We start from the raw sequence: 15,236 nt of genomic DNA on the forward strand, positions 1-15,236 counted from the left end.
TTTGTTCTTAAGACGATCATTCATGATCTTGAAAAATGTAAATTACTAAAAAAGTAAATTAAAAAAAGTGTCTGTTTTTGGCAATATTGTTCTTGCATTCACTTGGTATCGGATCGATGTCAAACTTGGTAGTATCGCCCATCTCTTTTGCTCGGAAGGAAGTGGGTGGGGGCGATTTATCAGAATCGGCCAAGTATGTTTAACAAACAAGGACTTTGACTTGGTGACTGTGCTTCCTGTGTTCAATGTAATAAATAAAAGAAGAATAAATAAATACAAATTAACATATTTAAAGATCATGTGACTACAAAACATTGTGTCGTTATATTTGTTTAACTCTTACTTTTTTCCAAACACGGTGTTTTGTCAAAAGTTAAGAAAAGTAAACTTTTTTTTTTTTTTTTAAAGAAAAATGTTTATTTGCTCGGTGACAATGAGCTGAAAAGTCTCTAACCGGATGTGAAACCGTCACCAAGCAACACAAGATCCCACGGCGAAACATCTCGCGAGACTTCTCTCTCACGTCCCTATCCTCCTCCTTTTGTCACCTTGACGTGATATAGAACTGGCTTTTGTCTTGTATAAGCACTGGCTTGTGTCGCTGACATTATAAAACGTTTATATATAATAATTTATGAGCAAAAGTGTGGACGAGATGTCGTTTCTTTTCTGACTGCTGACGGCAAGGAAGCAGCGAAGGAGGCTCGCTTTGAATTTGGAACGCTTTCCCGCGAGATTTGGGCTTGTGCAGTTGTGCGACTGCCACGTCTCGGCTTTGCAGCTACAGGTAGCATAACACATAGCACAAAACAGATAAAACAAGACACTCCACGCAGAGGCAGTCGGCGTGCAAACAGTGGGAATAGTGTCCACGCTCCGGTGAGAATCTATCTTTCTTATGAGCGGCGCGGTTTGTTTGCGTCAGTTAGCATGCTAACTATTAGCTAGCCGCGAACAGCTGCTGTTTTTGTTTGACGTCCGGCTTATTTTACTGTTTGAGTTGGCACTAAAGTTAATCCGTTTTAACCCAGGTAAGAGATAATTGAGTTTAGTCAGTCACAAACGTGCATGAGAAAGTTAGACTAGGTCAACTGTTGTTTTTACTCTTGTAATATGCCCCCAGGTACTTACCAGTACTTCCTACAAGTCACAAGTTTAAGCATGCTTCTATAATAAGTCAGAAGCAACTGGTTCCTTATTATGAAATGATAAAAAAATATATATACTTAAATAATCTCAGCTATTACCCTTTTGTCCAGAGACTAACTTAATGACAATTCTCATGGTTTTTGTTTTCCAGGTCATACTATGGGGTGCCGACATGTGCTGGTGGTGACACTCGCCACATCTGCAATCCTGCTGCTCGCCTTCCGTCTGAGTGACGCTCACAGCCACTCGCACGATCACCACGGCCACTCGCACGATGACCACGGCCATCACGGCCACTCGCACGGAGAGGACCACGGTCACTCGCACGGCCAGGAGGCGAAGATGTACCACGGCGCCAGCAAGTGGAGCGCTGAGGCCAACCTGTCGCCGGAGGAGGAGGACCACGGGCACGCACACAACCACGGGCACGCACACAACCACGGGCACGCACACGACCACGGGCACGCACACGACCACGGGCACGCACACGACCACGGGCATGCACACAACCACGGGCACGCACACAACCACGACCACGGGCACGCACACGACCATTATGATAATGTTGTTCACCCGGACAAGAGCGAAGAGCACAGACATGGAGGGCTGAAGAGTGATGCAGAGAAGAGGACCATGACAGAATTGTGGATGCAGGTCAGAGTCTAAACAATAATTCATCTTCCTTAACAGCCTTCCTGACTCGGCGACACGCCCCTCTCTCCCTCCCCTCAGGCGATCGGCGCCACACTGCTCATCAGTGCCGCGCCTTTCCTCATCCTCTTCCTCATCCCAGTGCAGTCCAACAGTGACCAGCACCAGAACCTGCTCAAGGTGCTGCTGAGCTTTGCGTCGGGCGGCCTGCTGGGCGACGCCTTTCTCCACCTCATACCGCACGCTCTTGGTAGGTGGCTGCTCATCATGATCAATAATCAGAGGAAGACTACATTTTAAATAACAATGGTTACATTTAATGTATTTTTTTTCCTGCCCCTTATTTTTGATAGGTCATTAAAAAATATCTACAAAACCAGTGAAGTTGGCACATTGTGTAAATCGTAAATTAAAACAGAATACAATGATTTCCAAATCCTTTTCAACCTATATTCAATTAAATGGACTGCAAAGACAAGATACTTAACGTTCGAACTGGAAAACTTTTTTTTTACAAATATTAGCTCATTTGGAATTTGATGCCTGCAACATGTTTCAAAAAAGCTGGCACAAGTGGCAAAAAAGACTGAGAAAGTTGAGGAATGCTCATCAAACACTTATTTGGAACATCCCACTGGTGAACAGGCTAATTGGGAACATGTGGGTGCCATGATTGGGTATAAAAGCAGCTTCCATGAAATGCTCAGTCATTCACAAACAAGGATGGGGCGAGGGTCACCACTTTGTCAACAAATGCGTGAGCAAATTGTCCAACAGTTTAAGAACAACATTTCTCAACGAGCTTTTGAAAGGATTTTAGGAATTTCACCATCTAAGGTCTGTAATATCATAAAAAGGTTCAGAAAATCATTTATAAATCTGGAGAAATCACTGCACGTAAGCGATGATATTACGGACCTTCGATCCCTCAGACGGCACTTTCTCAAAAAGTGACATCAGTGTAGTAGGCGCAAAGTTCAAAAGCCAGCATCTGTGATGTATGGGGGTGTATTAGTGCCCAAGGCATGGGTAACTTACACATATGTGAAGGCACCATTAGTGCTGAAAGGTACATACAGGTTTTGGAGCAACATATGTTTCCATCCAATCAACGTTATGATGAACGCCCCTGCTTATTTCAGCAAGACAATGCCAAGCCACGTGTTACAACAGATTGGCTTCATAGTAAAAGAGTGCGGGTACTAGACTGGCCTGCCTGTAGTCCAGACCTGTCTCCCATTGAAAATGTGTGGCGCATTATGAAGCCTAAAATACCACAACGGAGACCACGGACTGTTGAACAACTTAAGCTGTACATCAAGCAAGAATGGAAAATGATTCCTCCTCAAAAGCTTAAAAAATAAATCTCCTCAGTTCCCAAACGTTTACTGAGTGTTGTTAAAAGGAAAGGCCATGTAACACAGTGGTAAAAATGCCCCTGTGCCAAATTTTATTAAATTCTAAGTTAATGATTATTTGCAAAAATAAATTAAGTTTCTCAATTCAAACATTAAGTATGTTATCTTTGCAGTCTATTCAATTGAATATAAGTTGAGAAGGATTTGCAAATCATTGTATTCTGTTTTTATTTCCAAATTACACAACGTGCCAACTTCACTGGTTTTGGGTTTTGTATATCGACCGATTCAAAACACTTATATCGTGATACAGTTTTCAGCCATATTGTCAAGCCCTGGTCTGGTATCCGAGGCTGGTGAATCAAAAGCAAACTTGTTGCTAGGCGCCCACTAGTGGTGAGTGTAGGGAGAGGAAAGGTGAAGTAACACGCAATTATATTCAACACGTACAGATTGCTGCACGCATGCACAGATCTGCAACAGCAGCACTGTAGACAAATTCAAGTGTAAAGAAAAAAACAGATAATTGCGGGTGCCTGCCTCACGCAGTTTAACATGGACACTGACACAGCGATTTTTTTAAAATCATTTTTTTTACACACACAAATTATTACAAACACAAATTAGAACAGAGACACACAGCTCTGATTACCTGATTAATACACATATGCACGTTGTTTTGTGACAATAGTACTTCCATACCGTACCTCGTGCTAAACGACACAGACGTGAAGAAAAAACTCAAAATCTCTGTCTTGCAGAGCCGCACTCGCACCACGGCGACGATCATGGAGACGATCATGGAGACTCACACCACGGCGACGATCATGGAGACTCGCACGACCACGGCCACTCTCACGGTAGGCGGATAGGTCCCTGACAAAGTGTCCAAAAATTGACTTCACGTAAGTCAACTTTTCCCGGCTTGCTCCACAGGTGCCGCCCATGATCACATGATGTCCGTGGGACTGTGGGTTCTTGGCGGCATAATCGCCTTTCTGGTTGTGGAGAAGTTTGTGCGTTTGTTGAAGGGAGGACACTCACACTCCCACGGTAAGATTACCACACACCTCACGCAAAATAAATCCATGTAGCCATTAACATTTTTGGGATCTTTTCCAGGTGCCGTCAAGGAAAAGGACAGCGACGGAGAGGAAGAGAAGAAGAAAGAAAGCAAAGGCAAAATGGTGGCAAAGAAGAAAGAGAATAGTGCAGGTGAGCTGAAGAGCATTTTATAAAGCTGCCATGTGTCTAAGCCAGACCTGTGCAAATTAAGGCCCGGGGGCCATATGCGGCACGTTAAGCTTTTCAGTCTAGCCCGCCGGACATTTCCCAACATTTATTTTTTTATCTTTAAGATGGAAACTGTAGCTGCCATTATGATATGCAGTGATGTTTTTGAATTACGGTAAGTCTTGAACTATACAAAGTAGAGATGTCCGATAATGGCTTTTTTGCCGATATCTGATATTCCGATATTGTCCAACTCTTAATTACCGATATCAACCGATACCGATATATACAGTTGTGGAATTAACACATTATTATGCTTAATTTTGTTGTGATGCCCCGCTGGATGCATTAAACAATGTAACAAGGTTTTCCAAAATAAGAGAACAACTTCAACTCAAGTTATGGAAAAAAGTGCCAACATGGCACTGCCATATTTATTATTGAAGTCACAAAGTGCATTATTTTATTTAACATGCCTGTTTTGCAGCTTGGAATTTGGGACATGCTCTCCCTGAGAGAGCATGAGGAGGTTGAGGTGGGGGAGGGGGGGTAGCGGGGTGTATATTGTAGCGTCCCGGAAGAGTTAGTGCTGTAAGGGGTTCTGGCTATTTGTTCTGTTGTGTTTATGTTGTGTTACGGTGCGGATGTTTTCCCGAAATGTGTTTGTCATTCTTGTTTGGTGTGGGTTCACAGTGTGGCGCATATTTGTAACAGTGTTGAAGTTGTTTATACGGCAACCCTCGGTGTCACCTGTATGGCTGTTGACCAAGTATGCCTGCATTCACTTGTGAGTGTGAAAAGCCGTAGATATTATGTGATTGGGCCGGCACGCAAAGGCAGTGCCTTCAAGGTTTATTGGCGCTCTGTACTTCTCCCTACGTCCGTGTACACAGCGGCGTTTTAAAAAGTCATACATTTTACTTTTTGAAACAGATACCGATAATTTTGAAACTGATACCGATAATTTCCGATATTACATTTTAAAGCATTTATCGGCCGATAATATCGGCAGTCCGATATTATCGGACATCCCTAATACAAAGTATTTCAATGGTTGAAATCTGCACTCTTGCATGATATATTAGCTACTATGGTAATCTAAGTCACAACAGCTCAGACGAGGCACCAAGCAGTGTGGGTGAGGAGCGTTTCTACAGTGTTTCCAGAGCGAGCCTGAAAATGCGGGTGTCAGGAACAGAAAGAGATTTTTACAACAAAGTTCTATAACTGAGTGACAGATATCAGATTGTAGGTGGTTTGGTTTTTTTACCCTTCGCGTTCATATTTCGCGGTGTTTGTTCCATTTTTGTTGCGTTTCGCTTGATTGTAAAATATGTCGATAGAGAGAGAGAGGGGGGGTGGGGAGGGGTTGGCGTTCATATGTTGTCAATATTCAGTGTTTTATCGTGCATAGTTAATACTACAGTAAATAAATAAATGCTTTAAAATGTAATATCGGAAATTATCGGTATCAGTTTTTTTATTATCAATATCGGGTTGTTGTCGTTTTTTTATTTTTATTAAATCAACATAAAAAAAACAAGATACACTTACAATTAGTGCACCAACCCAAAAAATCTCCCTCCCCCATTTACACTCATTCACACAAAAGGGTTGTTTCTTTCTGTTATTAATATTCTGGTTCCTACGTTATATATATCAATACAGTCTGCAAGGGATACAGTCCGTAAGCACACATGATTGTGCGTGCTGCTGGTCCACTAATAGTACTAACCTTTAACAGTTAATTTTACTCATTTTCATTACTTACTGGTTTCTGTGTAACTGTTTTTATATTGTTTTACTTTCTTTTTTATTCAAGAAAATGTTTTTAATTTATTTCTCTTATTTTATTTTATAAATTTAAAAAAAAAGGACCTTATCTTCACCATACCTGGTTGTCCAAATTAGGCATAATAATGTGTTAATTCCACGACTGTATATATCGGTATCAGTTGATATCGGTATCGGTAATTAAGAGTTGGACAATATCGGCAAAAAAGCCATTATCGGACATCCCTAGTTAATACATATTGTAAATCCCACATTCTTTATTTTCATGTACATTCTGGGTGTCTCATTCAGTAAACAAATTTAAAATTCCATTCTGTTTTTTTAAGGCGGTCTGTCAAAACGTTTTTAGCATTCAATCAGACATTATTGTGAGGTTTTGTAGTAGTGTTCCTAAAAATACATATACCAGCCCCCAGACACATTTTTTTCTCTAAATTTGGCCCCCGAGTCAAAATGATTGCCCAGGCCTTTTCTAAGCCGTGATTTTCACAGGATGCGTTACGGCTGCGGTGCGTAATCGCCACGGCGGTGGACTCCTTTCGTTTTTATTCGAGTCAATGTGTCCGTTTCCACCGCCTGCGTTCTAGTTCCCTGCGCTAAATACACGCAAAGCTTCTATTTTTGCCAGTTGTCGCAACACGGAGGATCCATTCAGCTAAAATCTGCTTGTGTTGGACAGGAAGCCATATCCGGCTTACTTTGAAAATAAAATACCGTATTTTCCGCACTATAAGGCGCACCGGATTATAGGGCGCACCTTCAATGAATGGCCTATTTTAAAACTTTGTTCATATATAAGGCGCACCGCATTATAAGGTGCATAGAATAGACACTACAGTAGAGGCTGGGGTTACGTTATGCATCCATTAGATGGAGCTGCGCTAAAGGGAATGTCAACAAAACCAATAGTGATTGTACTGACACTTCTACTTGCTGCTCTCTGTTCAACAACTCACTGTTCGAGTTTGTCCTCCAACTGTAGCCATCTCGCTTTGTTCCCTCGGAAACTCTGTTTAGTCTTCTTTACTTGGCGCAGGTCATCATGTTGCTTCCTCCACTTCCGCACCATTGATTCGTTAATGTTAAATTCTCCCGTGTTCTACTGCGTGACTGATCGCCTTGAGTTTAAACTCTGCGTCGTAAGCGTGTCTCTTAATAGGAACCATTTTAGGGTTTTTACATAAAGTTTATGTCTCGCAACTACAGGACTTCAGTTTCCCCCGTAGAAGAAGAACTTCTTCTTCTACGGTAAGCAGCCGCCGACTTAATTTTCCCCCGTAGAAGAAGTTCTTCTTCTACGGTAAGCAACCGCAGACTTCATTTTCCCCCGTAGAAGAAGCGCTTCTTCTTCTACGGTAAACAGCCGGAGAAGGGGGAAAATGAAGTTGGTGTAGTTACCGTAGTTGCGAGACCTGGTGTGGCTCAATATTGGTCCATATATAAGGCGCACCGGATTATAAGGCGCACTGTCAGCTTTTGAGGAAATTGGAGGTTTTTAGTTGCGCCTTATAGTGCGGAAAATACGGTAGTCCGTTTTCAAGGTGAATCTTATGTTACATTTTGGAACATCCTTAATGGGCTGGGACGGACATAAAGTCAACTTGTCACAAGTTTTTAGACGTAATTTCACCTCGTTGAGACAAATGCTGATTCTGGAGGTCCAAAATTCAAGGATCATACACAGGCATATCCCGGGCAGCTACCGTATTTTTCGGACTATAAGTCGCTCCGGAGTATACGTCGCACTGGCCGAAAATGCACAATAAAGACGGAAAAAAACATATACGTCGCACTGTATAAGTCGCATTTTTGGGGGAAATTTATTTGATAAAATCCAACACGTAGTAGACATAGACATTTGAAAGGCAATTTAAAATAAATAAAGAATAGTGAACAACAGGCTGAATAAGTGTACGTTATATGAGGCATAAATAACCAACTGAGAACGTGCCTGGTATGTTAACGCAACACATCATGGCAAGAGTCATTCAAATAACTATAACATATAGAACATGCTATACGTTTACCAAACAATCTGTCACTCCCGATCGCTAAATCCGATGAAATCTTCCTCCCCGGTGTCACCTCTGGTATGTCCTTTCTTTCTGCTGCTCGATTGCCGTTCTCTGCTGCATATTTCACTACGTCCAGCTTCTAATCTGCAGTATATAATTTCCTTTTCGGTGCCATTTTTGTTCAGTCCTTCTCAGTTTTTATAAGTTACCGCCAATGTTGATGTGATCCATTTTAATAGCTACGGCAGTAACATATAGCAGTTAGCATCCCATGACCCACAATGCACTTCTGCCATGACCCTCCCCCGCCGAATTCTTATTGGTTGACGTGTGAGTGACGATTGCTGCCATTTGCTTAGTCTCTTACGTGAATGAGATAAATATTATTTGATATTTTACGGTAATGTGTTAATAATTTCACACATAAGTCGCTCCGGAGTATATGTCGCACCCCCGGCCAAACTATGAAAAAAACTGCGACTTATAATCCGAAAAATACGGTATGTGCGCACATGGGGTCCTGTGTCAAATGCCAGCTGATACAGGGAAGCAGTGGTGTGGTTCGTGGGAGATGTGTGTCGACAACGCTCGCCTGTGGGTTTTGATGGACCTCGAGACGTTTCGAGGTGTTTACGTCAATGTTTACTTTGTCACATGATGAAGCGCGGATTTGCGGGATCTCGTAAAAGTCTGCGCTTTTTCGCTGCACGGCAGAGCCGCAACAGAACGGCGTTGGGGATCGCCAAACGGCAGATGGCGCTGCCGTTTTGTGGCGATTACGTTTCCTGTTGAAATCAGAGGTCAGACTCTGGCTCACACGCTGACAGCTGTTCATGTTGCAGACATCAAGGTGTCGGGCTACCTCAACCTGGCGGCGGACTTCACTCATAACTTCACCGATGGCCTGGCCATCGGCGCCTCCTTCCTGGTGGGTCCAGCGGTGGGCACCATCACCACCATCACCATCCTGCTGCACGAGGTCCCGCACGAGATCGGAGACTTCGCCATCCTGGTCCAGTCCGGTTGCACCAAGAAAAAGGTGGGCCGCCCGACTCCCGGTTCTTCAGCTGTTTAACTTCCTGTTTCCCATCAGGCCATGTGTCTGCAGCTGGTCACGGCCTTGGGAGCTCTGGCTGGCACCGCCTGCTCGCTGCTGGCGGAAGGGGTGGGCGCCACGGCGACCGCCTGGATCCTGCCCTTCACCGCCGGCGGCTTTGTCTACATCGCCACGGTGACGGTGCTTCCAGAACTGCTAGCGGGGCGCTCCAGTTTCGGCCAGTCTTTGATGGAGATTCTGGCCCTGCTGTTCGGAGTGGGCATGATGGTTCTAATTGCAGAGTACGAGTGAGAGAAAAAAAAAAAGTTGTAATTTGTTTCAATCTTTTTATCGCATTGTGGGACAAACAACTTTTTGTTGCCTTTGGCGGTGTTACCTTTTATTTGTATGAAAAAACATCATGCTCTTTTTTGTTTTGTTTTGTTTGCTGTGAGGAACCAACCAGATGGACACGTCTTGACGGGACTTTTAGCACTTTCTCACGCTCATAAATTGTTCTGCATTTTTGGCTTTTGAGGCACTGAGAAAGCAGAAATGGACAGAATTCACATAATAGTTCAAAAAAGTAGTCAAAGCACCTGAGATGTGTTCTCACGTGAAGTTTGACTGTGGCAAGATGGACCAAAAAATGTACACTGTCTGCAACTGTGACCAACAATAAAAGCTGATAACATTCAAAATTAGACTGATGTCCTTGCTTGATTGTGTTTTGTTCAGGAGAAAACACACAGAAGCTAATACAAATTACAGAAGAAATTAACAATTTAAAAAGATGGTTTGACAAAAACAGATTCTTTGAATTTCATCCATCCATCTAATTTCACTTATCCAAGGTCGGGTCATGGGGGCAGCAGCCTAAGCAGGGAAGCCCAGACTTTCTTCTCCCCAGCCACTTCGTCCAGCTCTTCCCGGGGGATGCAGAGGCGTTCCCAGGCCAGCCGGGAGACATAGTCTTCCCAACGTGTCCTGGGTCTTTCTCGTGGCCTCGGGTCGGACGTGCCCTAAACACCTCCCTCGGGAGGCTTTCGGGTACCACCTCATTTGGCTCCTCCCGGATGGCAGAGCTTCTCACCCTATCTCTAAGGGAGAGCCCTGCCACACGGCGGAGGAAACTCATTTCGGCCGCTTGTACCCGTGATCTTGTCCTTTCGGTCATAAGCCAAAGCTCATGACCATAGGTGAGGATGGGAACGTAGATCGACCAGTAAATTGAGAGCTTTGCCTTCCGGCTCAGCTCCTTCTTCACCACAACCGATCGATACAGCGTCCGCATTACTGAAGACGCCGCACCGATCTCACGATCCACTCTTCCCTCACTCGTGAACAAGACTCCGAGGTACTTGAACTCCTTCACTTGGGGCAGGGTCTCCTCCCCAACCCGGAGATGGCACTCCACCCTTTTCCGGGCAAGAACCATGGACTCTGACTTGGAGGTGCTGATTCTCATCCCAGTCGCTTCACACTCTGCTGAATATCCTGGCCAGATGAAACCATCAGGACCACATTATCTGCAAAAAACAGAGACCTAATCCTGCAGCCACCAAACCGGATCCCCTCAACGCCCTGACTGCACCTAGAAATTCTGTCCATAAAAACTTGAACAGAATCTGTGACAAAGGGCAGCCTTGGCAGAGTCCAACCCTCACGGGAAACGTGTCCGACTTACTGCCGGCAATGCGGACCAAGCTCTAACACTGATCGGACCGCCACAATCAGACAGTCCGATACCCCATACTCTGAGCACTCCCCGAATCTTTGAATTTCAGCGAAACTAAAATAATACCTTTCGGTAGTGAAGGTTTGATGAAGCCTCATGAGGCATTGAATCACTTGAGCCAATTGGTTCCAGAATTTCTGGAAGCTTCAATGCATGCTTCGGCACAAGACACCACCTGCTTGTCCAATGTGGGATTACAAACAGCTGCATCTTAACCACATAATGTGTGATGCATTGAAATGTGTCTGTTATGGCTCTGAATCAATGACAATGAATCACAAAAAAAATGTTTGACATAATGGTTTTGCTGGATAAATCAACAAAGTATGTGTTATATATGTATATTGTATGTTTGTATTTTGCCAACTGGGCAGGTTTTAGAAAGTTTTTCTGTCACCTTGAGGAAATGGCATAAAGAGCAAGACGACAATATAATGTAACTTGCACCATGATGCACAAAACAGGAGATTTAGTTCATTTTTATTTTTGGTTTAAGGCGATTTCTTATTTTTTTTGGCAGAGCTCCATTATACAGCTATTGATTTCTGTTAGCTGTTTTAAAGGCCTACTGAAACCCACTACTACCGACCACGCAGTCTGATAGTTTATATATCAATGATGAAATCTTAACATTGCAACACATGCCAATACGGCCGGGTTAACTTATAAAGTGCAATTTTAAATTTCCCGCCACACTTCCGCTTGAAAACGTCTCGGTATGATGACGTATGCGCGTGACGTAGCCAGTTTAACAGAGGTATGGCTTCCCCATTAAAGCCAATACAAAATAGCTCTGTTTTCATCTCATTAATTTGTGGCATATTAAATATAAGCCTGGTTGTGTTGTGGCTAATAGAGTATATATATGTCTTGTGTTTATTTACTGTTGTAGTCATTCCAAGCTGAATATCAGGTCCCACCCGCGCGCTTCCAAACATTTGATCGCTTGCCCATACGTGCGTGTCACGTACGTAACTTTGGGTAAATATATACGCTTTATGAACCTTGGGTTAGCTGAACGGTCCTTTGGGCTGAGTGAGTGTGTGTGTTGTGCAGGTGTTTGAATTGTATTGGCGGGTTATATATACGGGATCCCGTCCATATTACCCGCTCGAGCTATAACTAGCTCGAGCTAGTAGCTAGGAGCTAGCATAACAAACACCTAGGTGTTTTTATGCGGGATTAATTTGTGGCATATTAAATATAAGCCTGGTTGTGTTGTGGCTAATAGAGTATATATATGTCTTGTGTTTATTTATTGTTGTAATCATTCCCAGCTGAATATCAGGTCCCACCCGCGCGCTTCCAAACATTTGATTGCTTGCCCGTACGTGCGTGTCATGTACATAACTTTGGTTAAATATATCAGCTTTATGAACCTTGGGTTAGGTGAACGGTTCTTTGGGCTGAGTGAGTGTGTGTGTTGTGCAGGTGTTTGAATTGTATTGGCGGGTTACATATACGGGATCCCGTCCATATAACCCGCTCGAGCTATAACTAGCTCGAGCTAGTAGCTAGGAGCTAGCATAACAAACACCTAGGTGTTTTTATGCGGGATTAATTTGTGGCATATTAAATATAAGCCTGGTTGTGTTGTGGCTAATAGAGTATATATATGTCTTGTGTTTATTTACTGTTGTAGTCATTCCCAGCTGAATATCAGGTCACCCCCGGCTCTCACAGCATCTTCCCTATCTGAATCGCTTCCACTCCCCACTAGTCCTTCACTTGCATTTTCCTCATCCACAAATCTTTCATCCTCGCTAAAATTAATGGGGAAATCGTCGCTTTCTCGGTCCGAATCTCTCTCACTTCTGGCGGCCATCATTGTAAACAATAGGGAACATTGTGGATATGTTCAATTGACTATGTCACGCTACTTCCAGTAGGGGCAAGCCTTTTTTTTATCAGATACCAAAAGTTGCGATCTTTATCGTCGTTTTATACTAAATCCTTTCAGCAAAAATATGGCAATATCTGAAAGGATTTAGTAGAGAACATCGACGATAAAGTTCGCAACTTTTGGTCGCTGATAAAAAAAGCCTTGCCTGTACCGGAAGTAGCGTGACGTCGCAGGTTGAAGGGCTCCTCATATTTCCCCATTGTTTACACCAGCAGCGAGAGCAATTCGGACCGAGAAAGCGACGATTACCCCATTAATTTGAGCCAGGATGAAAGATTCATGGATGAGGAACGTGAGAGTGAAGGACTAGAGTGCAGTGCAGGACGTATCTTTTTTCGCTCTGACCGTAACTTAGGTACAAGGGCTCATTGGATTCCACGCTCTCTCCTTTTTCTATTGTGGATCACGGATTTGTATTTTAAACCACCTCCGATACTATATCCTCTTGAAAATGAGAGTCGAGAACGCGAAATGGACATTCACAGTGACTTTTATTTCTACGACAATACATCGGTGAAGCACTTTAGCTACGGAGCTAACGTGATAGCATCATGCTTAAATGCAGATAGAAACAAAAGAAATAAGCCCCTGACTGGAAGGATAGACAGCAGATCAACAATACTACTATCAGGAGACACCGAACCAAACACTGGACCTGTAATTACACGGTTAATGCTGTGCCGCCTGTCGAAGCCTAGCAATGCTGTTGCTAACGACACCATTGAAGCTAACTTAGCTACGGGACCTCGTCAGAGCTATGATAAAAACATTATCTCTCCACCTACGCCAGCCCTCATCTGCTCATCAACACCCGTGCTCACCTGCGGTCCAGCGATCGACGGCGCGACGAAGGACTTCACCCGATCATTGATGCGGTCGGCGGCTAGCGTCGGATAGCGCGTTTGCTATCCTCAAAGTCCTCCTGGTTGTGTTGCTGCAGCCAGCCGCTAATACACCGATCCCACCTAGAGCTTTCTTCTTTGCAGTCTCCATTGTTCATTAAACAAATTGCAAAAGATTCACCAACACAGATGTCCAGAATACTGTGGAATTTGGCGATGAAAACAGAGCTGTTTGTGTTGAGATACAACGTGTCCGAATACTTCCGTTTCAACCATTGACGTCACGCGCATACGTCATCATACATAGACGTTTTCAACCGGAAGTTTCGCGGGAAATTTAAAATTGCACTTTATAAGTTAACCCGGCCGTATTGGCATGTGTTGCAATGTTAAGATTTCATCATTGATATATAAACTATCAGACTGCGTGGTCGGTAGTAGTGGGTTTCAGCAGGCCTTTAAAATAATAAATACATAATGCTTTACTTTATAAACGTAGTGTGTACAGTGATCAACACATTTGAGGACTGACAATGCCAGGAATCAAACCCACGTCTTGTGGAATAAATGATGGATGAACGAACCATTGTACTACCAAAGTTCTGATGACTTCGACGATATGAAGTATTAAAGGCCTACTGAAACCCACTACTACCGACCACGCAGTCTGATAGTTTATATATCAATGATGAAATCTTAACATTATAACACATGCCAATACGGCCGGGTTAACTTATAAAGTGACATTTTAAATTTGCCGCTAAACTTCCGGTTCGAAACGCCTCTGAGGATGACGTATGCGTGTGACGTAGACCGGCAAACACGGGTATGCCTTCCACGTTGAAGCCAATACGAAAAAGCTCTGTTTTCATTTCATAATTCCACAGTATTCTGGACATCTGTGTTCGTGAATCTGTTTCAATCATGTTCATTGCATTATGAAGAAGGAAGCTGAGCAAGCAAAGAAGAAAGTTGTCGGTGCGAAATGGACGTATTTTTCGAACGTAGTCAGCCACAACAGTACACAGCCGGCGCTTCTTTGTTTACATTCCCGAAAGATGCAGTCAAGATGGAAGAACTCGGATAACAGAGACTCTAACCAGGAGGACTTTTGACTTCGATACACAGACGCCTGTAGAGAACTGGGACAACACAGACTCTTACCAGGATTACTTTGATTTGGATGACAAAGACACAGACGTGCTACTGTGAGTATGCAGCTTTGGCTTCTAAACATTTGATCGCTTGACCGTATGTGCGCAACTTTTTTTTGCGTATGTACGTAACTTTTTTAAAATATATAAGCTTTATGAACCTTGGGTTAGGTGAACGGTCTTTTGGGCTGAGTGATTGTGTGTGTTGATCAGGTGTTTGAATTGTATTGGCGTGTTCTATGGAGCTAGGAGCTAGGAGCTAGCATAACACGTACCGTACCGTACGTGCGCGTCACGTACGTAACTTTTTAAAAATATATAAGCTTTATGAACCTTGGGTTAGGTGAACGGTCTTTTGGGCTG

At 43.5% G+C, this 15,236-nt stretch overlaps 1 protein-coding gene and 1 long non-coding RNA gene across 2 annotated transcripts in view; one reads left to right on the top strand and one right to left on the bottom strand.

Moving 5' to 3' along the window:
- The first annotated feature begins 494 nt into the window (after window positions 1-494).
- Window positions 495-9,942, top strand: slc39a7 (solute carrier family 39 member 7). The gene is made up of 8 exons (XM_062047447.1): window positions 495-879; window positions 1,301-1,803; window positions 1,882-2,050; window positions 3,920-4,018; window positions 4,095-4,211; window positions 4,281-4,373; window positions 9,043-9,239; window positions 9,294-9,942. Exons 2-8 carry the CDS (start codon window positions 1,309-1,311, stop codon window positions 9,546-9,548), a joined length of 1,425 nt encoding a protein of 474 aa, XP_061903431.1. The 5' UTR covers window positions 495-879; window positions 1,301-1,308; the 3' UTR covers window positions 9,549-9,942.
- Window positions 3,761-15,236, bottom strand: part of LOC133650329 (uncharacterized) — a 12,826-nt gene continuing 1,350 nt past the window's right edge. Inside the window, exon 3 of the long non-coding RNA XR_009826221.1 lies at window positions 3,761-9,777. This is a non-coding gene — a long non-coding RNA (uncharacterized LOC133650329). The remainder of the gene's footprint in view (window positions 9,778-15,236) is intronic.

This window comes from Entelurus aequoreus, linkage group LG05 (genome assembly GCF_033978785.1).
Source record: "Entelurus aequoreus isolate RoL-2023_Sb linkage group LG05, RoL_Eaeq_v1.1, whole genome shotgun sequence".
Taxonomy (NCBI): Eukaryota; Metazoa; Chordata; class Actinopteri; order Syngnathiformes; family Syngnathidae; genus Entelurus; species Entelurus aequoreus.

Coding starts and splice junctions, on each gene's coding strand:
- slc39a7 (XM_062047447.1), top strand. CDS start 1,309: ATGGGGTGCCGACATGTGCTGGTGGTGACACTCGCCACATCTGCAATC. Junction 2,051..3,919: donor CCTCATACCGCACGCTCTTG/GTAGGTGGCTGC, acceptor TCTGTCTTGCAG/AGCCGCACTCGCACCACGGC. Junction 4,019..4,094: donor CGACCACGGCCACTCTCACG/GTAGGCGGATAG, acceptor CTTGCTCCACAG/GTGCCGCCCATGATCACATG.